This window comes from Festucalex cinctus, chromosome 14, assembly GCF_051991245.1.
Source record: "Festucalex cinctus isolate MCC-2025b chromosome 14, RoL_Fcin_1.0, whole genome shotgun sequence".
NCBI classification, from domain to species: Eukaryota; Metazoa; Chordata; class Actinopteri; order Syngnathiformes; family Syngnathidae; genus Festucalex; species Festucalex cinctus.
Genome location: NC_135424.1, coordinates 10,942,265 through 10,969,736, shown reverse-complemented (window position 1 = coordinate 10,969,736; position 27,472 = coordinate 10,942,265). Strand labels below are relative to the sequence as shown.

The 27,472-nt window shown below is 42.4% G+C and overlaps 1 protein-coding gene across 6 annotated transcripts in view; it reads left to right on the top strand.

Annotated features, from left to right (window-relative positions):
- Positions 1 to 27,472, top strand: part of ttc7a (tetratricopeptide repeat domain 7A) — a 43,798-nt gene that overhangs the window by 5,376 nt on the left and 10,950 nt on the right. For 5 of the 6 annotated variants that reach the window (XR_013278392.1, XM_077495178.1, XM_077495181.1 and 2 more), the window contains 14 exons: positions 805 to 929; positions 1,408 to 1,486; positions 1,694 to 1,863; positions 3,050 to 3,113; positions 3,179 to 3,316; positions 5,835 to 5,918; positions 7,634 to 7,738; positions 9,688 to 9,805; positions 16,061 to 16,118; positions 16,446 to 16,518; positions 17,089 to 17,249; positions 23,515 to 23,631; positions 23,890 to 24,002; positions 25,581 to 25,715. Coding sequence is in view for 5 of the 6 variants with exons in the window: in XM_077495178.1 (XP_077351304.1) it covers positions 805 to 929; positions 1,408 to 1,486; positions 1,694 to 1,863; positions 3,050 to 3,113; positions 3,179 to 3,316; positions 5,835 to 5,918; positions 7,634 to 7,738; positions 9,688 to 9,805; positions 16,061 to 16,118; positions 16,446 to 16,518; positions 17,089 to 17,249; positions 23,515 to 23,631; positions 23,890 to 24,002; positions 25,581 to 25,715 (1,540 nt within the window). In the remaining variant the exon portion in view is untranslated. The remainder of the gene's footprint in view (positions 1 to 804; positions 930 to 1,407; positions 1,487 to 1,693; positions 1,864 to 3,049; positions 3,114 to 3,178; positions 3,317 to 5,834; positions 5,919 to 7,633; positions 7,739 to 9,687; positions 9,806 to 16,060; positions 16,119 to 16,445; positions 16,519 to 17,088; positions 17,250 to 23,514; positions 23,632 to 23,889; positions 24,003 to 25,580; positions 25,716 to 27,472) is intronic. The other variant, XM_077495179.1, reaches the window with a different exon arrangement.

Sequence of the window (27,472 nt, the reverse complement as noted above, 5' to 3'; positions counted from 1 at the left end):
TTTGTTGTTTGACAAAACAATATCCCTATCCAACAACAACAAAAATAATATGTTAGAAATGCACATTAAAATATGCAAAATTAGTATATTACAACATAACATTTCATTTCATTGTGATGTATCATCTGTTATGCCTGCCTTGACCACCAGGAAGCAGTATTATACAGTCATGCAGATGCAAACGAAGAAAAATAGTACTTCTTCTATGCAGTAAAGATGCTACAATATTAATTATTTTTAAAAGCATCTTAGTGAAAACAGTATTGTGATATTATCTGTCTACATGTTTGCTCCACAGTTTGTATTGCTGGCGCCTATCTCAGCTGGCTCTGGGCAGTAGGCGGGGGACACCCTGGACTGGTTGCCAGCCAATCGCAGGGCACACAGAGACGAACAACCATCCACACTCACACGCACACGCACACCTAGGGACAATTCGGAGCGCCCAATTAACCTGCCATGCATGTCTTTGGAATGTGGGAGGAGACCGGAGTACCCGGAGAAGACCCACGCGGGCACGGGGAGAACATATACAAACTCCACCCAGGAAGGTCCGAGCCTGGACTCGAACCGGAGACTTTTTGCTAACATATAATAGAAAATGTTATTGACATGCATTGATAGTCACGGTTAGGGTTTTATTTTGGTAAAGTCGACAAAATGTCACAAGCTGACAAAGATGATTTTTGTACAAGATTGGGACATATGAATATATGTCTCAATGTTCCGTGATGTCTGAGCTGATGGCCCCGCAAAGATACAGTGCGTTGAGATTTTTGTTTGCGCTAAACATTTATTTTTCAGACAGTTTCAACCCCCCACCCGAAGACAGCCAAATTCAGTCTGATTTCTCCACCTGTGGACTTGGACCTGGGTTTCTTCCTACAGGCAGCCCTACAGAGTGCATACCTGTGTTTACTGCAGAGAGGGTGACTTCAGCGCATGTACACACACGCACACACCCAAGCACTGGCCAGTGTCTATTAGGAAATTTGGGATTTTTAGGAATTAGGAAGAGAAAAACTATTGGACAGCATTGTTGAGATCAGGATGCGTTAAAATGTTTTGCCTGTAGGTGTCAGTATTGCCTTTCGTTTAAAAAAAAAGAAAAAAAAGGACTGACCTCTAATGTCATATTCAAACTATATGGAAATGACAAAAGTTTTAATACATATATTAATCATTTTTGCATGGTTACAGTATACAAATTATGAAAGCATTAATATCCTTATTTGACAATTTTGCATCATTCTAAAAGTCATGTGTTGCATAAATAAAGCACTCTAAAAAAAACTACAAATGTGTATTGAGAAAGTATATGAATAATTTTGTTAATTCCTCTTGATGCTTTTATTTGATGGATTTCAAGTTTCGTAATCATTGAAATACACGTTTTGTGTTTGTTAGTCATCTAGCTCAAGGTGCTCACCAACTACGCCGTGTGATGAGGGTGGTCGAGTCACGAGGGTCTCAAGGTTTCAGGAAGGTCAGCTGCCTCACTTAAACAATACAAAAGATGTTGAGCAAGGATTCTAATTCAAATGCTTGCATGTTCTACACAAAACAACATTTTCAACTCTATGAATAATTCTTGAAGTATTCCGTTTGAGTCAACCTAGTCTTGATAACATACCCAAGTGAATACTTCAAAATACTAAGTTAAACCACTAAGACTATTGTAATACTTCTACAGGCTGCAGCAAGGAAGCTTGCAGAGGTGCTGCTGAGCTCAGTGACCGAGGACAGTTACTGGCCCCCTCTGGGCCCCCCGCCCTCGGCCTGGCTCCGTAGAGAAGGAGCAGCCACCTCCAAAGATGCACTCTACCCCACCATCAAACCACCACAACGTTACACTACGGAGAGGTTTGAAACCTCTTGGTTTGCTTTTCACTGCCTCAATGTGCTGAATCGTATTGATTTCCTTTCCCTGTTTGGTTATGTTTCTAAATTGTTGCCCCCAGTTTTAGGCAGGAATTTTTCAAAATACTGTAACTGATTTACACACACACAAAAAAAAAAAGTGTCAGGAATTAGCACGGACGTGGACCAAAACACAGGGAGGAAATGCAGGGGTGTTTAAAAAACCCCCCAAAAAACCCCAAACAATGTAATTTAATTTAACAAAAATGAGAAGGCAATTTGGTTACAGAAACAAGATTGTACTCGGGCTAAAAACGGGTGCATCTTAATTTTCTTGCAAATCTAGCTGGGTGCACCAAGCTGACAAGCCCCTCCCAGCGCATCTGGCAAGTTTGGCAATCTCATCTCTTGGAGCCCAGCGAATCAATTTGCTTCCCTAATGTAACGCCCGGTGTGTGCTCCTACTACAAAAACGCCCCATTACACTCAATTCTACCTTTGCAAAGTTTAAGATAATACCAAAGAAAGAAAATTCCACAGTTAGATTGAGGCTGGGAATGAAAACAGGGCTCACAATGGTGAAATGTTGAGTACTTATTGAAATTGAAAGAGTCAGCATTAAAGCTTTTCTGCATTAGGACACACAACTGTATCGCCATTTAGATGACTCATCTCTGTGTCTCCTGAGCAGGGATTGTTCGCTGCAAGCAATAGTTATGACCACATGACTAAAATGAAAAATTCCAAAACTATAATAACCCTACTGCCATATTACAAATAAATTGGTTTATATACTGTAGCATTTTTCTAAATATGCAAAAGCACAAATAAATTATTTGTACAATTTTTAGGACGAAACAAATTTTCTCTTCATAACATTATGTGGCCCTTGCGTCCTTCTGATTTTCTGTATGTGGCCCTCAAATGAAAACGTTTGGACACCCCTGCATTAGACAGATTTACATATTGGGAATGGAAGTATTCAGCACTGTGTGTGAGATATATCTGAGAACATGACGTATAGTGATGAAACTCCTATGGTGGCCCGTGTAGGATTACACACCAGGTGAGTCCGAAACCGGACACGCCAGAAACTCGAAGGGCTGAAGTAAATGATATGTGTGCCTTTGCATGTATGTCGACAAGAAGGACTTTCTATAATCTTGTGTGTTTCCCTTTGTCACTGCAGTTGCTTCTGTCCCCAGGACGTGGTTGAAGAGGCTGTGTTGCTGCTTCTCATTACAGAGTCCATGGTGAGACACAAACACACACAACACGTCTTCTCTCCTGCACTTCAAATACGTTTTTTGTTATCCAGGCCAGTGGCGATGCGGTCATCAGTCGCCTGCCAGATCAGGCCGAGGCTCGCCAGGCCACTTTGCAGGACTCGGTCTCTGTCTACGACCTGCTTGCGATCGGCATGGCTAGGAGGGGGCAGTACAACATGTTGTCTGAGGTCTGCGGACACACACATGCATATTGCACTGTACATTATAGTACAAGTCTGCGAGGACTGGAGTCAGGGCCAGCCTTGTCTTCAGCGAATTTTTCAACGAATGTCCTAATCAGCCTGAGCTAAAGGGACTTATGTGTATCCATCACTTCAGTTGCCATTTTTCTCCTTACTCCCCCAGCATTCATTCCATACTCCAGTCAAGTTACTGTCTATCTCACTGCTCTTCTGTTTGGACTTTTATCCTCTGATAATCTCATTCTTACAAGCTCACTCACCTCTGAGATGTGCCGTGTGTGCAAGGTGTGAGAGTTTTGCAAGCTGGGGTTTACTTAAAAAAAAAAAAGAAAAAAAAAAAAAGAAGTCATTTTTAGAAAAGACATTTCATCCTGTGTTAATTTAGCTTTAACATCGACTGATAATCCCCTCAGCGCCATTGTTTTCTAGGTGCAATGAACTTTAATTTAGAGTAAGGCAAAAAAAAAAAAAAAAAAAAGTATTTTAGGCAGCCACAACATCAGCATCCCTGGTCAGAACACATGTGCAGGCAACTCCTTATTAACTCTTTTACTGCCACATGTTATTTAAAAAAAAAAAAAAACTCCTAGTGTTAGTCGATTTCAAGCATTTTAACTGATCTTTCAAGGCAAACAGAATATTGTGTGCTTTTGCTACATATACAATGTGGGTACCAGATGAAAGATCGCGTTCCATTCTTTCATTAGAAAAACAAAGCATGTTTCTATCTTATTCTATTCTTTCGTAATCACCATTTGAAAATAGCTCATTTGAGTGACATCGAGCGAAAATTGAAAAGATAAGGAGAAAACAAGCTTTTTGTAAAAAGATACATTTTCAATTTTGTGGCGCTCTGTAAATTAGGTTTAATGTGATAAAGCCTTTGATCATTCATGTCATCCTTGAAAACGTTCTATTTCATCAGATTCCGTCATGTTTCATTGTAATCTCATACACCTTGAGCCCATTGAAAAGAGATACAATGCTGCCATCTGCTGGCTAGAGTTAGCGGGTGTTTTTGATTTCACAACCCATTGACCAGGCAGTGCTCCACTTAGACATCTACCCATTGATTTAAAAAAAAAAACAAAAACAAAACGTAGTTGACGTCATTTAACATTTATGGCGGCATACATCGTGATTTCACTAATCGTTATTAAACGTTTTTGGCATTAAAAGAGTTAACACTCTGGACTGTCCATGTGTCTATTGTACTATAAAGTACAGACAGACAGTCGTTGTTGCTTTTATTTTTAATCACCACACCATGCTCAAATGCCATCATAGAGCGTCTACTCCAATGGCTCTCCTTTGAAGACAGGACTATTTAGTAAGAACTCTACAATTTGGCTGTCTCTCACGTGCGTTATACAACACTTTTGTCTTCAATTTGTGAATCATTGAATTCCCCTTGAAACGAAACACTTTGAAACTTGCATCAGCAGCAGCTAATGTTTTGAGTATCAGTCTCTTCCTTCTCTGCTTTAAGCTTAGCTTCTTGTTCTAATGCTGTTTTAAGCTTAGCTTCTGCTAACAGCACAACCTATTCCCAATTCTGCTTCTTCCATACAACTGGGTGCTGATCATTGGTTGTGTCCTCTTCTGACCTTATTTGTTGCAGCAGCCCTTTAACAGATGCATTCAGATGATAAAACTCCTAAAAGTTAGCCTCAACAGCTTTAGCTTCCATTGTAGTTATATCTTGATCAGTCTTTATGATGAAAGATCAAAGCCTTTTCCCTTCCTCGTTGTTGTTAGCGCCACAGCAAAACAGTTGCCAACTATGTTGGTCAAAATCTTTTACTTGTGCTCCGGATTTTGGGTTTCAAAATGTGTTCAATTCTAGTGAGTTAGACAGAACAATGAATGCTACGAATGCGAGTGCAGTTTGTTGTGAGTCATGTCTACTGTAATTTATCCAGGTTGTTAGTCACTTGAGTCTGTCAATGCTTTGAAAAGACTGCTTTAATCACTTAAAAAGAAACCTTACAGTATGAGAACCGCATGTATCCGCAGGTCAAGGCTAGCTTTGTCTTTTCCCCCCTCCACTGTAGTAAAGGTGAAAAGCCCCCCACTGGACACAATATGTAATTACATAAACAGAGTAAAATGATGACATGCTAATCTTCACCTACACTTTTTTGCACTCCAGTTGAATGACAACATCTGACTTGATTGGCACTCCATTCCACACACTCCTCCTGGTCCTCTCATCCTACCACACATCACACATCATTATGGACTAAAAGATACAGAGTGGGTGGGAAGTGGTGACTAACAGTCATTTTAAGAAAAAAGTAAGAATGCACCAAAGTATTTGATAGAGACAAAATTATTATGAGCGCTTGTGAGGAGTAATAGCGGTTAAGAAAATGGATGGATGGATTATTATGCGACCAAGTAAACAAGAAAAATGAGTAGCCTATGTTTTTAATGTTAATGTTCATAATACTATCCCGATTCTCTAGTTCCATATTTAAAAGATGACTTCTTTACCTTTCAGTGTCTGGAACGAGCAATGAAGTTTTCTTTCAATGAGTTCCACCTGTGGCACCAGCTGGGCCTGTCACTCATGGCGTCTGGCAAGGTGAGGTTGTTTCTCCTTTCAATGCCATTTAGCAAACCCTCTCACACTCACCATTTTGCTGCAGACATCCATCACGCCAAACAAGCAGCAAAGGTGGTCACAGATAAAGGTTTATTCTGCTTGCAGTGTCAGAGGGTTAAACCAGTGATAACAACAACACAATAAATGATGCTTGAATACACAGTGCAAAAATGTATGGGCTAGCCCTGCCCCCTTAATTTGCATAATCAAATCAATCGATTCTGTCTGTTAAATGGGCAGACATTAATTCAACTATTACTTAAAAAAAAAGTATTCCTCTTTAGTTAGATGACAAAAACCTGTATGCAGCTTCTGTGTTTCCATTTAAGCCCTTATGTGTCAAAATTGATCTGGTTTGTAGTATAAAGTGACACTGCAAATCAATGGAGAGCTCTTGAAATAGGCTGCTCCAAAGAAGGAGAAAGGGTAGTAGTGCCTCGGTGTAGTCAGTTCCGCGTCTATTTAGGTCTCAGTGTGCATATGTGTATGCATGCGTGCAACTGGCCGACATGTACTGAGTAACTAATGTGTATGAGTCAGTTTTAAAGGGATGACATATCAGAGTTTGATTCACTCAAGTGGTACATGCATCTACATAATTGGTGACAGCTAAATGTACACAAATCATATTTTCTGACTTATATTAGGGGGTGTCAAAATTAGTGCGTTTATTTCCTTTGACACCACAATTTTTTTTTTCACATGCCTTTTATGGCCACCCTTTACTTGGAAAGTCTGTATTAGAGGAATTTCAGTCGCAACACAGCAGACACGTCCTCGTCAAAATTTAAAAGTAATGCATTTAATAACAATGCATATATTTGTGGAGGCTGGGGTCAAGCTGTAATTTACAATTTTAAAAATCTGTAGAATTTCACAAGTTACTTCATGTTAAAGATTAGATAGCTCTTTATATGAAAACTAAAATGGACTGTACAGGCTGTCACCAACGTCTTAAAAATGCAGTTATGCCATCTACTGGCAGAAAAATTACCTCAACAAATCAATATCACACTTGTTTTTTTTTAACAGTACAGTACATCTTTTTAATTTGGACTAAATTTGATCAATTCTTATAAAATTACTGTATCAATGACTAAAAGATGCAACCACATTTCTAATACTTTAAGATTTTTTTTCCACTTTTATGTTAACAAGAGAATGAAATATAGAAACATATTTGATTGTACAGGTGGCAGGCACGGTGGCTGACTGTTTAGTACGTCAGTACTGAGGACGCAAGATCGAGTCCAGGCTCCGGCCTTCTTGGGTGGAGTTTGCATGTTCTCCCCGTGCCCGCGTGGGTCTTCTCCGGGTACTCCGGTCTCCTCCCACATTCCAAAGACATGCATGGCCGGTTAATTGAGCGCTCTGAATTGTCCCGAGGTGTGCTTGTGAGTGTGGATGGTTGTTCGTCTCTGTGCGCCCTGCGATTGGCTGGCAACCATTCCCAGGGTGTCCCCCGCCTACTGCCCAAAGCGAGCTGAGATAGGCTCCAGCACCCCCTGCGACCCTTGTGAGGAATAAGCGGTTAAAATAAAGGATGGATGTATTTGATTGTACATTTTATTGTACATTTAGAACAGATAAAAAACATTGCGATTAATCACGAATTAACTCGAAGTCATGCGATTAACTACGATGAAAAAATTTAATCGCCTGACACCCCTGATATTTATGTGTGCATGTTGCAGGCAGTTGGTGCTGTGTCTGTGTTTAAAGAATGTGCCAGGATGAGACCAGAGGACCCGCTACTGCCCCTGTTGGCCGCCAAAATCTGCATTGGTCAGCTGCACTGGGTGAATACAACATGCGAAACCAACTAATATATGAAAAACAAAAAACAAATAATTCACACAAAAGTTTGTGCCATGCATACTAGACCTGAGGCATTTTTTATGTTTTTCTTCGTTGGATTTATAGAAATTTCACCAACTTGTGTCACTAATGTTACAGATTGACATTCAGGTCACTCAAGCAGCCGCAAATGGCCAGAATCACGCACAGCTTGCATCGTCCTTCTGTTTATGACCTAGGCGTGAGCGAGAAAGTTGCATCAACAGTGGCATGTTGGCAGGGGAAAGAAAGGGAATGGGAAACGGTGAGGCAGAAAGATATAGAGAGAAAAGGGCCAGATTAGAAAAGAGGAGTTTACAGGGGTCAGTGTGGCGAGCACATCTGTCAGTGGCTGGAGCTCTTGCTAGGCCGGAGACAGTAAGGAGCTTACGGTCTTAATCACAATGGGCCTCTGTGGCCATAGCACAGTGGGGCATTACATAAATGGGCCACCATTATCAGCCATCAGATGGGCTAGACACTACCCCACGCAACTTTTTGTTCTGTGGGTGCTTGTTGGAGAGCACCACAAACACGGCGCTTAAAATCGGGATCTGCTCTTGCCAATCCTGTGACATCATCACAGCAAAACGGCATTTTGAAATTCCTGAAAAGCAGTTTTATGTTCCTGAAAGTTTTTCGCCCTAATGAACAACATAGTACCACCAGTAAAAAAAAGAAGAAAAAAAAGAAAAGAAAACTAAGAATTAAGAAGGTTTTCGCCAGCAGAGGATTATTATTATTATTATTATTATTATTATTATTGTTATTATTATTATTATTATTATTTACTCAACAGAAGCCCGTTTCTGCCAGTGAGGGCGGAATATGTATTGATTTTCCTTTTTTTTTTTTAAATTTATTTATTTTATTTTTTTTACCATCAGTTTGAAACATGGTTACATAAGTCCATTCTAAAAGTTGACTGTATGAAAGTAGTCTATACTTCTGCAAAGCACTGTCTCGCCCCCTTCCAACCATACCTTTGGTGCTTATATGAGACTTTTTTTTTTTTCCCCTTTTCCACTTCCAAAACGGGTTGTACATGGAGGGAAATGGTGTAAATAACATAAACTTTTTTAGACTGTATAAAGGTTGGCAGAAATGGACATTAAAGTCACTGGCATTAACTCATTCACTGCCAGCCAAGTAAAAAAAATATCTTTGACGTCTATAGCCGTCTATGGCAGTGAATGTGTTGATAGATGCATCTATCTTCCAGAATTATCAAGACACAACTGTCTGTTCGTCATCCACTGTGGACCATGATGTTGCCTGCTAACTAACTAACTAACTCACTAACTAACTAACTAACTAACTAACTAACAAAACACACTACTAGGCAAAAATATGTTACTCGATGAAAAAAAAAAGGCTAAAACAATATTTCAGGCATAAAAGAAAGACACAATTGCTGTCTGTAGGCTCTCAACTCATAAATACAAGATTAAGACAAAGAGAGCAGAGAACAGAAGAAAGAAGGCGGATGACGGCTGTCAAAGCAAATGATTTGTTGGCCCAGCACTCAACAACCACCAGCAGCTTTACCTCAGACATAGTGACACACTGTTCCTCTATCTCTGAATGCCTTGCATCAGATATGCTCTGCAGTTTACTGCTGCAAGAGTGGGTGGGTAACTGTGTATTTGTCTGACCTTCAGGTGCACCCACTTAGTAATTCTGACTGCCCCCCCTTAGCCCACTGTTGACGATTCACGATGCCCACCCAACAGTCTGCACAAACTAACTACCCTGACCAGAAAATAATTGTAATCATTTGTGGTTGTATTATTATTTAAATGATTGTCTTTTTTTTTTTTTTTTATGTCCAGCACTTTGTGATGGTAGCAGTTGTTACTAAAGTGCTAAATGAGTTCAATTGAGTAACTGGGTTCGTGTTTGTGTGTTTCAGTTCTCAGAAGCGGAGGCTCTGTCCCAAAGTGTGGTGTCGATGGGAGAGGGAGCTGGGGAATCTCTTCCTAGGGCCTACCTGGCTTTGGGACTCTCCTACAGTCTGCAGGCGTCTGATGGTGATAATGCATTTGGGTTCATTTTGAAAAGTACTTTGGGGGAAAAAAAAGGGCCTCGTACAGGGATGACTGAATATCTTTGAGCAATGCACTAGACCCTAAAAGGCTCAGCGGCACAGTTGAACATGTATAACCACAAAGGTTAAGCACAATCAGTTCCGGGATTTTGACTTTTCAACCTCCGATTTGCTTGAATTTTGAAATCATTTTGCTCTCTTTTTGTAATAACTACCATTGCTTTAAGCAACCCCTTCAGGTCAGAGGCTGCATCAAAGCCTTCTGTATGCTCGAGCATAAAGAAACGTATAATTACGTCGTTGGGACCATGGCGACATTTAAAATAGAACGTTTTTAGACGTTTTGGGGAGCAAATGAGTTAATCACAAAAACAAATCTCATTAATAATGTATTATTGCAGATTAATCACACTATTAATTTTGACCAGAGATGATACTTGACAGTGGATGGTTACGTTAAAGGTGTCACGCCGCCACCAGAGTGGCGGTTCATGCTTTTGTTTTCACAGTCAGGTTCCCGTTTTATTTTGAAAGTATTAACTCTCCTCTCACCCCAGGTCACTTACCCTTCCTGCAGCTCACTGATTACCGGTCCACGCCCATGATCACCACCACCTGTTCCCAATCAACCCGGACATAAAAGCCACCTGCATTCTCCCCTCCGTTGCCGAAGTGTCACATCTCAGTGCATGGAAGCGTCCTCACAGTCCTTGAGCCACAGTCCTAGTTTGATGTCTTGCCTTGCTTTGTCTTGCGCCCTTTGTTTGCCCCTTGTTTTCCTCCCTTGTGGAGCGCCTTTAGTTGTCCCTGTTTTTGAGTGCCCTTTTTGTATCTCCAGTTTGGAGCTCTTTTTGTTCAGCCTTTTTTCCCTCTTTGAGAGGTGTTTTGAGTTTCGATATATTAAAGCTGCAGCCTTGTTGGCCAACTTACACTCTGCGTCTGAGTCCTACCTCCTCGCTTCGTGTCAGTACACTTCGGCCAGCATGGACCCAGCGGAGAAGTTGGTGGCTGCACTTCGGCAACAGGCTGCCCGCCTGTCGCACACGGAGGAGGCCCAGCAGGCTATGGTCACCCGGATGGGAGAGCTCGCTGGACAGGTGCAGGAGCTGGTGAGCCACCTGCAACACGCCACGCCGAACGTCACGAAACCAGAGACCGCTGAACTACCGATCCCGACTACAGTCGTGTCCGGGGCTGGTTTGAGATTGGCTTCCCCGGAGCGATACTCGGGAGACCAAGGACAATGTCAGGCATTCCTGACCGAATGCGACATACACTTTGAACTCTCACCACAGGCATTCCCCACGGACCGTTCCCGCGTGGCCTTTATGATTTCCCACCTGACTGGACGAGCCAGAGACTGGGCCACCGCGGAATGGGCACGGCACTCCCCGACTTGCTCAACCGCAGCCGGGTTTAGCAGGGCACTTCGCCTCGTGTTCGATCCAACCAACATGGATCGGGAAAAGACTCGAGAGCTTAGTAACCTCAGACAAGGCCGAGAATCGGTGAATGATTATGCAATCCGATTCCGAACTCTAGCGGCCAAGAGTGGCTGGAATGACACAGCCCTTTTTGACCACTTTTTAAAGGGGCTTTCCACAGCCATGCAAGAACTCCTACTGCCCGTGGACTTACCTGGCGATTTGGACTCATTGATCTCGTTGGCCATCCGCACAGGTCATCGAAGGCGAGATCTTTTGCAGACCAGCGGACATCAACGGGGACACGGCTCCGGATTCTTCTGGCATCCAGAAGCAAGAGGCCCTCCGCAAGGTGCACTTCCCCAGTCGCCCACCACGGGAAGGCCCAGCGAGAGTGACGAGGAGCCGATGCAGCTGGACCGCGCCCGATTGTCTCACCACGAACGCCAGCGACGTCGTCAAGAGGGGCGGTGCTACTATTGTGGAGAAAAAGGACATTTGGTGGTCGCTTGTCCCACCAAGCGAGGCCCTCCGGTGACTTCCGAGACTCCCAAACTGGTCAAGAACCGAAAACTCACGCAAGTCACGATTTCCTGCAATGCCACTTCCACAGACCTACTAGCTCTCATTGACTCCGGAGCGGACGAGAGCCTCATGGATTGGGGTCTGGTAAAGAAATTGCAGGCCGGCACGGAACCACTTTCGACCCATATGAGGGCCAGGGCGCTCAATGGCAAAGACCTATTCCTCATCACGCACGTCACAGAGCCACTCGAGATCCACATTGGACAGCACAGAGAACTTCTTCGCTTCCATGTCTTCCGTTCCCCATCACACACACTGGTCCTGGGTCATCCCTGGTTGCAGTTGCACAACCCCCGCATCGACTGGCGATCGGGGCGAGTCCTGGACTGGGGAGATGATTGTGAACACCATGGGGTGGAGCGGCCAGCGGCAGAGGCACCTCCCGCTGCCATCCGACAGGTGTCTCTCATGAATGACCAGGATTACCCGGACTTGAACACCGTTCCCACCTGCTATCATCCTCTCAGGGAGGTGTTCAGCAAGACCAAGGCCATGTCACTTCCCCCACATCGATCCTATGACTGTGCGATCGAGTTGATTCCTGGATCTACCATCCCCAAGGGGAGATTGTACTCGGTTTCGGGTCCCGAACGCAAGGCCCTAAACGAGTACATAGACACTTCATTGAAAGCCGGACTTATTCGGCCCTCGTCATCGCCAGCTGGAGCCGGTTTTTTCTTTGTGGGCAAGAAGGATGGCTCATTACGCCCTTGCATTGACTACAGTCCCCTGAATGAAATCACAGTCAAGAATCGTTATCCTTTGCCCTTGATGTCTTCAGTATTCGACCAGCTCCAGCAAGCCAAGATATTCACCAAACTGGATCTCCGCAACGCCTATCATCTCGTCCGTATTCGTGCAGGAGATGAGTGGAAAACTGGCTTCAATACTCCACGAGGCCACTACGAATATTTGGTCATGCCCTTTGGACTCACTAATGCGCCAGCGGTTTTCCAGGCCATGATTAATGATGTGCTCAAGGACTTCCTCGACCAGTTCGTGTATGTGTATCTTGACGACATATTGATCTACTCACCGGATTTGAAAACCCACCAGAACCATGTCACCCAGGTCCTGAAACGCTTGCTAGAACACAAGCTCTATGTAAAGGCTGAAAAGAGCCTTTTTCATGCGGATACCGTCTCATTTCTGGGATTCATCGTATCTCCTGGCAAAGTCGAGATGGAGCTGGAGAAGGTCAGCGCGGTCAGGGACTGGCCCACACCGGAATCCAGAAAAAAGGTGCAACAGTTCCTGGGCTTCGCCAACTTCTACCGACGCTTCATCCGCAACTTCAGCTCCATCGCTGCTCCACTCCATGCCTTGACCTCGCCACAGCAACGCTTCGTCTGGACCCCGGAAGCCAACGCCGCATTCAACACACTTAAGAAATGTTTCACAGAGGCTCCGATACTCAGAGTTCCCGACCCTACCCGCCAGTTCGTGGTTGAGGTAGATGCCTCCAATCTGGGCGTCGGAGCCGTGCTTTCCCAAAGGAGCCAGGAGGATGGAAAAGTGCATCCCTGCGCCTTCTTGTCCCGGAAACTCTCAAAGGCCGAGCGCAACTACAGCGTAGGAGACCGAGAATTGCTGGCTGTCAAGGTCGCTTTGGAAGAGTGGAGGCACTGGCTGGAGGGCGCGGAACACCCCTTCATCATCTGGACAGACCACCGCAACCTGGAATACCTACGCCAAGCCAAAAGACTGAACCCACGACAGGCCAGGTGGTCATTATTCTTTAACAGATTCTCGTTTTCTCTGACCTACAGACCCGGAAGCAAGAATGTTAAAGCAGACGCTCTTTCGCGTATTCATGACCCGGAAACCACAGCAACCGAACCCGAACCCATCCTGCCTAGAGACTGCATTGTCGGAGCCATGTCCTGGCAGGTTGAAGAGGATGTCAAGGAGGCCCTCCAAGACACGATCGTTCCAAAGGAGTGTCCACCACGACGGCTCTACGTCCCGGAGGGTCTACGAGCACAGGTGATCAATTGGGCACACACCTCTCGCCTGTCTTGCCACCCAGGCACTCGCAGGACCCTGTTCGCCGTCGCCCGGAGATTCTGGTGGCCTTCTATGGAGACATCGGTGCAGGAATATGTCAAGGCCTGCCCAGTCTGTGCCCGAAATAAAACATCAAACCAACCCCGGATGGGTCTCCTCCAACCACTGCCGATCCCCTCAAGACCCTGGGCGGAGATTTCTATGGACTTTGTGACTGGACTTCCCACCTCACAGGGTAAAACCACGATACTTACAGTAGTCGATCGCTTTTCAAAAATGGTCCGCTTTATTCCCTTACCCAAGCTACCCTCCGCCAAGAGAACAGCCGAAATCATGATCGACCAGGTATTCAGGATCCATGGATTCCCGCGACACATTGTGTCGGACCGCGGGCCCCAGTTTGTTTCTCGTTTTTGGAAGGAGTTTTGCAGAGCCATAGGAGCCAAGGCGAACCTAACCTCAGGCTATCACCCAGAGGCCAATGGACAAGCTGAGAGGCTCAACCAGCAGCTGGAGACCGGACTTCGATGCTTGGTCTCCCAAAACCCATCCACTTGGAGCAAAAACTTGGTATGGGTCGAACTTGCACATAACTCCTTACCCACCTCTGCCACAGGAATCACGCCATTCAAATGTGTTCACGGATACGATCCACCTTACTTCGCGGACCTGGAGGAGGAAGCCTCAGTCCCCTCGGTTCTCGCCATGGTCCGCAGATGTCGCCGAATCTGGTCAGCAGCTCGACTGGCACTACAGCGTCAAGGCGACAGGGTGAAAAGAGCTGCTGACCGGAGGAGGAAGGCCGCACCCCAATACCAGCCAGGCCAAAAGGTATGGCTTTCCACAAAACACCTTCATCTCAAAGTTCCATGTCCAAAGTTGGCCCCTAGATTCGTGGGGCCGTTCCCAATTGCCAAGACCATAGGTCCTGCCGCCGTGCGCCTTCGCCTGCCTCGATCCCTCCGCGCCCACCCCACCTTCCACGTGAGTCAGGTCAAGCCAGTCCAGGACAGTTCCCTGGTCCCGCCCGAGCCGGCGCCGCCCCCTCCGGAGATGGTGGAGGGGGGCCCGGTGTATAAAGTTAAGAAATTGTTGGACGTCAGGAAGCGGGGCCGGGGACACCAATACCTGGTGGATTGGGAGGGTTACGGGCCAGAAGAGAGGCAGTGGGTGCCCGCCCGGTTCATCGTGGACCCCTCCCTCATTGACGATTTCTATGAAGAGCACCCTGACATTCCTGGGCCGTCGAGAGCCGGCCGTTGAGGGGGGGGTACTGTCACGCCGCCACCAGAGTGGCGGTTCATGCTTTTGTTTTCACAGTCAGGTTCCCGTTTTATTTTGAAAGTATTAACTCTCCTCTCACCCCAGGTCACTTACCCTTCCTGCAGCTCACTGATTACCGGTCCACGCCCATGATCACCACCACCTGTTCCCAATCAACCCGGACATAAAAGCCACCTGCATTCTCCCCTCCGTTGCCGAAGTGTCACATCTCAGTGCATGGAAGCGTCCTCACAGTCCTTGAGCCACAGTCCTAGTTTGATGTCTTGCCTTGCTTTGTCTTGCGCCCTTTGTTTGCCCCTTGTTTTCCTCCCTTGTGGAGCGCCTTTAGTTGTCCCTGTTTTTGAGTGCCCTTTTTGTATCTCCAGTTTGGAGCTCTTTTTGTTCAGCCTTTTTTCCCTCTTTGAGAGGTGTTTTGAGTTTCGATATATTAAAGCTGCAGCCTTGTTGGCCAACTTACACTCTGCGTCTGAGTCCTACCTCCTCGCTTCGTGTCAAAAGGTAACGCAGATTGCGTTTGAGCAATAAATATAACTACATTCATAATATTTGTTCATGTCAAACTATTGGGGTCACCCCCCCCCCCCATTTTAAATTATGTAAGTAATAAACTGATTAGAAAAAGAGGAGGATGAGAGTGTGCAGTGGATCAAAAAATGTTGACGACGTCCTCATAACATTAACTGGTGAAATAACACATAACAGGTGCTCTTCAAATTTGGCGGGCAAAAAATGTTGAATTTTATCGACATGGTGCATACAGAGATATTAGTCTTACTGTTTTGTTTTGTTTTTTTCCTTCTTCAAACACATTTTTGAGCACAAAGCTAAAGAAAAAGTCTCAAGTACAGTTAATCCTTTGCTAGGTTAATAAGGTTTTGCGTGATATGTTGTGGGATTATCATGATTCAAGCTGCTGATTTTATCTTTTTTTTTTCTAGCGTCTTTGAAAGAAGATCGAAATGAATACAACAAAAAAGCTCTAAGAATTCTGAGAAAGTAAGTTCTAGTTAATCCAGATGTTTGCAAAATGTGGCACATGTATTGAATTATGTATTGAACTATGTTAAATAATTGGGATCTAATATCCCAAGCTATTTTTGTCAGACATAACAAAAAACCCAAGGAACTGGCATGGGCAATGCACAATCACTGCCCCTTTAAAAGGGGGCTCAGTATGAGCCTGGAAAAAAACAAAACCTCAGCACTTAAAGTCACATATTACGTGCAGTGAGCTATACAACTATACTAAACTGTATAGTTTTTAGTCCAACCATTTTTGGCACAGTCTGCTCTGGGATGACTCAATCTGTCTTTCTTCAACAGGGCTCATTCATTAGACCCACAGGATGCTCACATTGCCATGTGCTTGGCTCTGCAGTTGGCTCTTGTGCGGCAGGTGAAAGCAAACAAATTTAATCACGTCTCTGTATTTACGTTGCTAAATCATGTAAAAGTTTCTAAAATAATATGGCTGCATATTAACCCAAAGATACCAATTTTAGGCACCCCGCAGTTGGGGGTACGAAACATTATACATATTACATTTGTGGAATATGAGTTATGAAGCATAAATCCAGCCGTTTTTTTAGGGGGCTGCCATTTTGCTACTTGCTGTCGACTGAAGATGACATCATAGTTGCTTAGGTTTCAAGTAACGACCAATCACAGCTCACCTGTTTTCTGAAGCTGAGCTGTGATTGGTTGTTACCTGACACCTGAGCAACTATGATGTCATTTTCACTCGACAGCAAGTAGAAAATTGACCACCTTTTGATATTGATAAAAACGGCTGGATTTTGCTGCCTATCATATATTCCACACAATATTAACCAGAATACCATATTTTGATTAGTGGGGCTACTTAGGACATATTATAGTCAAGATTATTTTTTTGTCTTCCCCTTTGTTACGTCTTAAACTGTACTCTTATTTTTAGTTACCTCCAACAATGCATATGCATCCGCAGGTATCTGCAGCAATGGAGCCCTTGCAGGAGGCTTTATCACTCCAGGGGGATGACTTGCACTCCCTCCATTTGCTGAGCCTTCTCCTCAGTGCTCAAAAACACCACCGTCATGCCCTGGACACCTTGGAACTGGCCCTCAGCCAACACCCTGACAACTTCAAGTAAGCCCACGACGCCATCCCACTCACACGTGCAACAGAAAATACTGATGCACGTATCGGTCAACCGGGAATACGGCAGGGAAAGTGAAAACACACAATCACTTTTTAGACCGTGTAGTTTCTTAATCTTTGAGAGAGAGAAAGAGAGAGCGAGAGTCCTTGAAAAGCTCCGCAGCACCAACACTTGTCATCTTGCAGGGATAGGGTGTCTCAGCTCCACTGCGTTGGAGGCCAGGCACACACACACACGTACGCGTACGGCGCAGACACAAACACACACACACACTCGCAATGCCTTATTTAGAAGTGCCAGAGTGAAGGCCTGCATTGCGGTACCTATTTCCCCTCATATACCCCTTAGCCTTTTAACACTCGCTTTGACCCAACCTGCATGCACACTCCCAACATGCTGTTTCTCTTATTTAGTTTTTCTCTAATTATCTTAATTAATCATATCAAATGATAATTAATAAATTATATGCAAATGAATACAACAAAAACACACAGAGGAATCTGGATGAGATTTGAAGGTAACAGTTCGGGTCACTGGCTTCACACAAATGATATTATGAAAGAATGTTGCATCATCTCCGAGATGTGTTTACTTAGTGTTTAGGACCCCGTGTAAAAAATGCATTTCTCAATGCGGCCATTTGGGGTCAGTGTTGCCCACCATGGTGCCAGTACCAACAGATGGCGTACATCACTACATCAGGAAGGACGGGAAGCGAGTGATAATGCAGGAACGCCACAAAATAAATGCAACAACACCGGGAAGGAAATAAGGTCTCGTAAAGAAGAAAAAGAAACAGCAGGACTGAAGTCTGTTTCTCTGATCTAGCTTCACTGCTTTTGCTTCTATGTTAAATGAATTCATTTGTGCTCTCCAATCTGTCTGCAGAATCACACACGCGCACACACTCCTCCTCAGAAGAGACACTTGACTACTTTGACCCATTTAAGTGCTCTTTTCCGGACGCAGCCAATCACCTTCGCTCTTTGAGTCAGGAATCCCCATCACCGCGGTAACCAGGAGGTCATATGGGTAGAGCTTGCAGCATCAGTTGTTGTTCCAAAGCTTTTTCGTACTGAGAAATGGAGTCCGAAAATAAGAATGAGCTTGAAACATTAAAACAAAATTTTATATAGCAGCATTTCTATTACATACTCAGATTGCTGTGCAAATGAGGGCTTACCTCAAATCTATAATCCCTTAAAGAATAAACTAAAATTTGTGACTTTTGGACCATGTTAATTAGCATTCACCGTGCAATTAGTCGTTATTCAATAGCCATTCAAAAAAAAAAAAAAAGTCTGTTTGAAATAAACACTGTCATGATTGAGTAACACGGTGAGGTAGTGGTGAGCAAGTCTGCTTTACAGTCAAGAGGTTCTAGTTTAAAAATCTCAGCTCAGCCCTTTTGAATGCTTTTTCTCTGCATTTTCATGGATTTTCTCCAAATTCCAAAACCTTGCATGTTTGATACCACTTTTTTTCCAGACCGATACAATTACGAGTACTCAACCCTTGAGTGGTTACCAATATCGATACCAAGTACCGATGCCACTAATATTTTTACATTTGATATATAAAATGTCAAAAAAAAAAAGACATACAATTAAATAATAAAACAAAGACTATCCCAGTGTAGCAATTTCCCTAAAATTACATGAAATTAATGGCAATTTTATGTTCTTCTGATTTCTCATTTCTAACTCCTAATTGTAAAACAGCTACAAGAGGGCAGCTGGTATTTGCTGACATCGTAAATACTGATACCTTGAAATAAGAACGGGTATCTGCCCTATACCAAGACTTGCGTATTGATACTTGCCCATCCCTAATTATTCGGGATGTCACAATAAGGGCAATATCGTGATATTGTGATATTAAAACTGCCACAATATCGTCGTCGTCATGTTCACAAGGAACATATCTGTTAAAAAAAAGTCAGGTGATTACCATTTGTGAAGATCTAGCACCCTCTAGTGGCTATTTAATTAGTGCAATTTAATTTTCATTAGGGATGTTTTGGCCTTCTATGTTTAAAATCTATGCTAATTGTCAGATGAAGGTGAACCTAATTTGCTTGTGAAGCGATCAATGTGTGCTTGCATTAGCAAGTGGGAGCCTCACTGTTGTTATTAGAGATTGTAGGGCACAATATTGTGCTTTTTTTTAGTATGAGCTCTTTTTTTTTTTTTTTTTTACAATATTGTGATCTTTATTAAATATCGCCAACGCCCCCACAATATCGTGATAATATCGTATCGTGATGTTTGGATATCGTTACATCCCTACTAATCATAGAGCAACATTAAAAATTGTCCATAATCCAGATGGGGGTTCACATTATACAAATTGGATAGACAAATGGGGATGTGTGCAACTAATTCTATTTGTTACCTATTATTATAATTTTGTTAAGATACACCAGATTGCCTATAGAGAGGAGCAGTTGTAAGTCACAGAAACTCACATGATGTGGTGAAGATGAAATACATTCATCATCATCATGATCTTGTATTTTAATCAGTTGTATTCTCTGTGCCAAGCCCTTTCAATATCACCTGTGTTGAGGGACTGTCTCACATTGCGAGGTATTGCACGACAGTAGTCTGTGTACTGGGCTGAGAGGAAATTGGTAGTGTGTGTGTATGAGAGGGGTGATGTACTTGTGTCTAGGATCTTAGTCTTGCACATGGATGATGATGTGTGTCACTGTATTTTTGTGCGTGTGCATGCATGTGTGTGATCCCTGTTAGCTCTTGCCTCTGTGCACAGCAAACTGTCAGCTTGCTGTAGCATCGCAAATTTTCTTCTTCCTCCATTTTGCTCACATCCTCGTCCACCAGCCTGCGACTTTCTCTCCACCCTAGCTCCTTCTTTCATCCATTGATGTTACTTTTTTGTTGTTGTTAAAATATTCATTTTCACCTTGTTTAATTGTACAAGTACACACTGTTAGATTAGACGGAGAGACCTCAACGTGTGAGGGCTGTGCGTGTGTCATGCTTGTGCTCTCAGATTGTTGAATCCGAGCCTTTGATTCGGCACTTATCGAACAAGGGTTTTCAGTTTGAATGAACACGCATGTGTGTGGCTAACTGGCATATATCCGCACAGGCTTTAATAAAGTAATCTCTGCGTCTTTTGTACATGTGTGTGCACCTGCTCGTGACGCAGAGAAAACAAACTGATCTGTGGGGGTGCAGAATGAGTAATACTGTAGATGGACCACTTTTTCAAGGCAGCATTGCTAGCTAGCTATTTTTAAGTGCAGTTGATGCTGGCACTCATCGCTCAAAGCTGGCCACCGCTAAGCATTTACACAGTGCAACTCTGCTCACCGCCATCCACTCGGCAACACTCGGCTCTGTGCGCACGAGGTGCATTCGCCAGCAGGCTGAAAATGACAACCGTAATTGGATGTGCTTTGCGTTATCTTGAAATCTACCTTTTGATTGGAGCTCTAAATGAAAACGCTTTCTTTGAATGAAAGCTGAATAACATATGTTATCCTTGGATGACTTTGAACAGTTCATATTTACACGTGAATATAATTCAAGCCTTTTCTGAGTAAACTGAATTACGGTAGCTTTACATTTGCGGAAAACAATTATCCTGAATATGGGAATACCATACATACAGTTTTCTTTTTCCTTAGGCATACACAAAATGATATTCTGCATATAATACTTTACTTCTATTTTGTCCACCCAATTTCCAAACATTTTGCATTGGGGCGACACTTTCGGGGTCAAACTGAAACCTTAGATTCTTAACTCATTTACTCCCAATAAGGTATAAATAGGTTGTTTTTTTTAATGCTCTAAGTGTCCCAAAGACGTATTTATACGTTTTTTTTGTTGTTGTTTTTTTTTTTATGCTAGAGCATAGATTGGTCACACACTGGGAAGGGAAGACACACTCTTGTGGACGTGGTTTGACATAACGAGACAAGGGAAAAAAACAGGAATACATGACAAAAACACCAACCACAGACAAACACACCCAAAAAACACCAAAAGAAAACAAAATCCCAACCCCACAGAACCAAAACATGACAGATATGAGATCCACTAATCCTAACCCAACCACAAATAATTGGACGTATTCAACTAAATAACCACATACGTACGTTGAACTTTCGTATAATTTTTCTAGCGCAAATGGCTCTCTTGCATAAAAATCACCATTCATAACTGTTGAACAAGAAACCAACATTAAATGCAAGGACTCAGGTTTTGCTTTTTTTTTTTTTTTTTTTTTTTTTTTGTTTTCCACCAGCGCACTCAAAATGTTTGTCCTGTGTATCATTCAAAATTCCCCAGAAATTATTTGGCCTACTCACATGTAGGGCAGTTATAAGTGCAAGCAAAACTAAGTCATGTTGCCATCTAGCGGTGAATGGTAATATTACAACTTAAAACTACATTTGAATTCTGCATGTTTGCATTTTTGCACTTTTTTTTTTGGGTGGGGTGGGGGGGTGTTATATTGAATCTATTTATTTTTAATATTTTTTTTCATGACAAAAGTACTTATTTGTATTTATTTATTTATTTATTTATTTATTTATTTATTTATTTATTTATTTATTTATTTTTGTGGGGAAATTAATCAAGCGGCCAGTCAGATTGTGGTTGCTCTTATCTCTTACCTCAATTGATTCCAAACCCAAATGTTTGTATTCAAAAATAAAGATTTGTTTTGGTTTCTGTTTTGGTATTTTTTGATAGGAATTGGATGCCAATGTGCGCGTGTGTACAGAATGCCATTTTTAAAGTGCTAATTTCTATTAAACTGAAAGTGGTTTAACATGACAATCAACACCATCCATTTAGTCCACAGAGAGAGTCAGTTCACATGATACGCACCACGTCGCATTTCAACACTGGGATGAGTTTACGCCATCAAAATGCCTCTGAACGTTTTGCCACAACGGTAATAGGGAGCCTATGAGACACACACAGCAGGTGTACCCTTCACACACTCAAGCTTACAACTTCCATTTTCCCCTCTCACTCTAAGCTCCCCCCCAAGTAGTCTACTGACCCATGAGCTGGTAATAAGGCACATTTCACAGAGAGTTTTCTCCCCTGACATAAGCTCTTCTCACTTTGCTATTGATCCTCCCCCTCCCCCATAGCCCTCATGCACTTGGTTTCCCCCCCATCTGCTGCTGTCCACCTTCCTCCCCCTCCTCGGATGGAGCATAAAATAATTGGAGGATGCAGTAGACAGCAACATCACTTTAGTCTTGTTGACTCTAGTGCTCAGTGTCTGTCCTCGCTCCTCAGTGATGCCCATGACAGAGTGCTTTCGCGAAGAACCCCCCCACTGGCAATTAACACATGCACACACTCTCTCTTTCACACACGCACGCATTCTTGTGCACACTCCGGCGTTATATCTGACACTTCCACATCACTTTACCAGTTGTCTTCCAAGTAAAAGAGTGAGACGAAATACTATGATCTCTCCTTATCAGCCTTTCAACATACCGTACACGCACACATGTACACATGCACTTAACCAGGAAACTCATCAAAATGATAAATTACAATTTGTACTATGCAAGGTTATTTTAGTTAATGAAAACTAACAGAAAACCTAAAATTCAAAACACAATTTCATGAATTAAATAAAATAAAAACAAAAATGTTTTTTTTTAAATGAAAACTAACCAAAACTACATTATATGTTTACAAAACTAACTATAATTATAGTGAAAATGTCCTTCCTTATGTAATATATAAATATATATAAATATTGCACACAAGTAACACACATTAAAAAAAGAAAACTAATACTGAAACTAACTCAAACTAAAACTAAGCATTTTTTTTTAAATAACTAAAACTAATTAAAACTAACAGAACCACCCTCAAAATAAATTTAAAGTAACTAAATATAAAAAACAAAACTAAATAAAAACTAACTGAAATGGAAATTCCAAAACTATAATAACCCTGGTACTATGACACAATAAATTTAGAATGCAGATCCCTGCAGTGCACAAATTAAACACAAATATCCCCAGAACTCAGATTCTGAGGTTTATGGATTGAATCTTGACGCTGGCCTACCTGTGTGGCATTTATCTATTCAAAAAATGAGCACTTTTGTTAGGCTAAATTGTACACAAGTGTAAATGTGAATTCTTCTGTGTGCCCTGTGATTGATTGGTGACTGAGTAATTTTGCCTATAATCGATCTGTAGTCTATTTTAAGTATGTGATTTTTGTGTTTTTGCTCTAGTTTGCTGTTCACGAAGGTGAAGCTTGAAGAAGTCCTGTATGGCCCATCTGTGGCCTTACAGACCTGCCAGCAAATGCTGCAAATCTGGCAAAGTCGCTATGATGTCAGCCGCTCAAAGTAAGTAAACATACAGTACAGTATACTATGTACATAGTAATATGTGTATGTATCCTGCATTTTCTAATGTGCAGGTTGCATGTGTATTACACTGCTATGGCAAATTAATTTTTCAAAGAGAAACTAATAGGTATTGATCATCCACAGTGTTTATGGCCCTATGCGTACAGTACCAGCACGGTTTCAGATGTGTAAAATATATAATATATATGTTGTGGATGGCTCATCATAATGTAATTAACATTTGTGTGCGTGCAGTGAGACAGATGACAGCAGCAGTATACCAGTGGTTGAGAAGCCGGATGCCAGCCCTGGAGTCAGCAAAACGTCCATCCACCTCACTCTGCCTGACTTCAGAGACACCTCCACTGGTCTGACTTTTGACCTCTTTGACTCTTTGACTGCCAAAAACGTTTAATGACGTATTCTAAAATCCTAATGAATGCTGCCAAAAACGTGTTTACGTTATTACGTTTTTTGTTTTTTGTTTTTTTTCTCTCAATGGGCAGCGCAACGTCTTGTGCTGTCTTGTCAATAAACAAAAAATATTAGTGTCAAAGTCACTGTTGTGCAAAAAAAATGTATCTTTTCACAAAAAGCTTGTTTTTCTCTTAAAATTTTTATATTTTCACTTTTGTCACTCCAATGACCTAATTTCAAATGGTGATTACTAAAGAACGTAATAAGGTAGAAACATACTTTTTTTTTCTCATGAAAGAATGGAATCCAATCTTTCATATGGTATCCACCATATTTATGTCATCATACCGCACAATATTCTGTTTGCTTTGAAAGATGGGTGAAAATGCTCCAAATCGGCTGGCACCGTTGGGTTCTTTTGGATAACATTTGGCAGTCAAAGAGTTAATAATTGTTTCGTCTTCTGTTTGTGTCGACTTCCGCTGTACTGCACACATGTATAATTGTTCAACTGGTGGCCCACGGGCCATGTGCGGCACCCAACCTCACTCGGTGTGGCCCAGAAGTAGGTGGATGCCATGTGAATCTGGCTCAAATTGTTATGATTCAAATCACCCACAGCGGGAGATCTAAAAAAGCGGGGAAGCCCAGCGTCTGCTGCAGTACGGCAAATATGTCAAGGTGCCATTAGCCAGAAAATGGGTTATTGTTGCTGACTTTAAAACAATACATTGTAGTGTTTAAGTTACCCATACAATATGGTGTATGTAAGTTAGTGGCATTTCATTTGAAATGATGCTTAGTTATGGAAGTAGGAGTCTTTGTATGACGCTATCAAAGTCTCTAATATTGTCAACACACGTAATAGTATTGTTCTGAATCAAAGATCACTCGTTATTGTGCAACATTTGAGTCTGTCCATTCAAGTAAAAAAGGAACTGAGAGAGGTAAAGTGGAGCGGGACTGTCTAAAGATTTGAAAACGAATAAAATAATCTGTATGGGGTCCGGAAAAAGTAGGCCAGAATTGGTGTTTGTGCTTGAATGTTTACATCAGGGGTGTCCAAACTTTTTCATTTGAGGGCCACATACAGAAAATCAGAAGGACGCAAGGGCCACATAATGTTATGAAGAAAAGTTGTGTTTAGTCCTAAAAATTGTGCAAATAATTTATTTGTGCTTTTGCATATTTAGAAAAATGCTACAGTATATAAACCATTTTATTTGTAATATGGCAGTAGGGTTATTGTAGTTTTGGAATTTTAGTTAGTTTTTATTAGTTTTCAGGGTTGTTCTGTTAGTTTTTATTAGTTTAGTTCTTTAAAAAGTGTTAAAAAGTTTAGTGTGTTAGTTTCAGTATTAGTATTAGTTTTTTTGTTGTTGGTTTTTTTAGTGTATTACTTGTGCGCAATATTTAAAAAACATGGGAGCAACATCATTTGAAGGTGCTTTTCTATTGGCTGCTTATTCATGTCATCCTAATAACATATTTTAATCATGTTTATTTTTACTTCACATTTACACGTCCAGGTTCAATGAGTCCATCGTCGGTTGCAGCATCCCGTCTTGAAGCGGCGCTTTCAGAAGTGTCAGAAATCAGCTCCACCCATCGCCAACGGCCCACATACATCTGGACGACCCTAGAACGTATTTGGCTGCAAGCTGGTATGACTATAACGGCAGCGCACCTGATTAAAAAATAAAAAATAAAATCATATTGACTGTTCGATTGGCTGTTAGTCAGAGTTTTGGGACCCAATTGGTCCACAGTGACCTCAACCCCATCAAGACAGAGATTGCAGGCTAATGATTCCAGTGTCTGGGTGGGACCGCTGACCTCTCGAAAGATTGATGAATGGACGAAACATTTGCATTGTATTATCGTAATGGGTCGGGCGCATTGTACTTTGTAGATGTAGTTGGTAGTGTGATTGCCGGGCAACCAGTCCAGGTTGCCTCGCGCCCAAGTTGACCCTGAACAGAATAAGCCGTAGTGAATGGATGGATCATTTGGGTCCTCACCTCACCTGTTGTAGGAAATACTGTAGAGCAGTTCAAGTCCTAATCCAGAGGATTTCTTGAGGATGAAAAGTGTGACAGATTGATCAAGTACTCGTCAACAGAAGACAATGGCTCATAGTAGTGGTGTGGATTACTGCAGGTGGCCTACCAAAATGACAAAACTCAAGTGAGGCAGAAAAACAGGCAAAACGGGTAGCGGCAAACAGGTTAAATGCCAAACCCGGCCTATCTGTGCAGAGTTCTGCATGTCCTTCCTTATTTCGCAACAATCCAAAACTTTTTGGGGTCAATTACCAGTCAGCAGTCAGTGATGATGCAAGGTCTAGTTTTAGTCTCACGGCTCTACACCAGGCGTGGGCAAACTTTTGCGCCATACTCTATTTTTAGCAGACACAAAGACATAAAATATAGTTGCAACTGAGGAGGAGATCCAAAAGGGCAATTTAACAAACAGCGTTCCAATGTGTTATAATACCCTAGTGGGTTGAAGTGGGTGGGCCAGATTGAAGTTATGTCGGGGTCGTGTCCCCTGTGGCTTACAGTAATTTTTTTATACTTATTTTTTGTGAGCAGCCTTTTGCTCATGTTATTCATGTGCTGAGAATTAAAGCATCGTTTCAGTGACAGCTCTCAATCGCACCAGGATGAGTTCACGCTACCCTTCCCAGCATTCCTGCTGTCATCGCTCACTTCCTGTCACAATCTTTTTATGTGATTGGCCACACAGGAGAAAAAAAAGTGCGCATACAGTGCCGCATTGTTGCTTGTGTATAACTGTAAATATAAAGGATGTCAAAATAACGCAGTGGTGTCAAAGTCCGGTCCTCAAGGTTCTTGAGTCCTGCATGTTTTTGAGGTTTACCACGTTCAACACAGCTGATTCATATTTAAGCTCATCAGCAAGCTCTGCAGGAGCCTGATAATTATCCTGATCATTGAATCAGGTGTGTTGGAGTAGAGAAACCTCAAAAACACGACTCAGGCCCTCGAGGACTGGATCTTAACACATGTGCTTTAATGGCATTATTTTTTTTTTTAACGCGCAATTAATGACCATCCCTTACTTGGAAAGCCTGTACTGGGGGAATTCCAGTCACACGTCCATGTCAAAATTTAGCAGTAATGAATTTAATAATGCATATATTTGTGGAGACTGGGGTCAAGTTGTATTTTTCGTATTTGTTGTATTTTGCATTATTAGATAGCTTTTAATATGAAAAGAAAAATGCACTGAGCTGTCAACAGCTTACAAATGCAATTATGCCATCTAGTGGCAGAAAAATCACCTCAATCACCACAAATCAGTATCACACTTGTTTTTTACAGTACATCTTTTTTTTTAATTTGAAGTCAATTTTATCAATTATTATGAAATTACTGTTCAATGACTAAGATGCAGC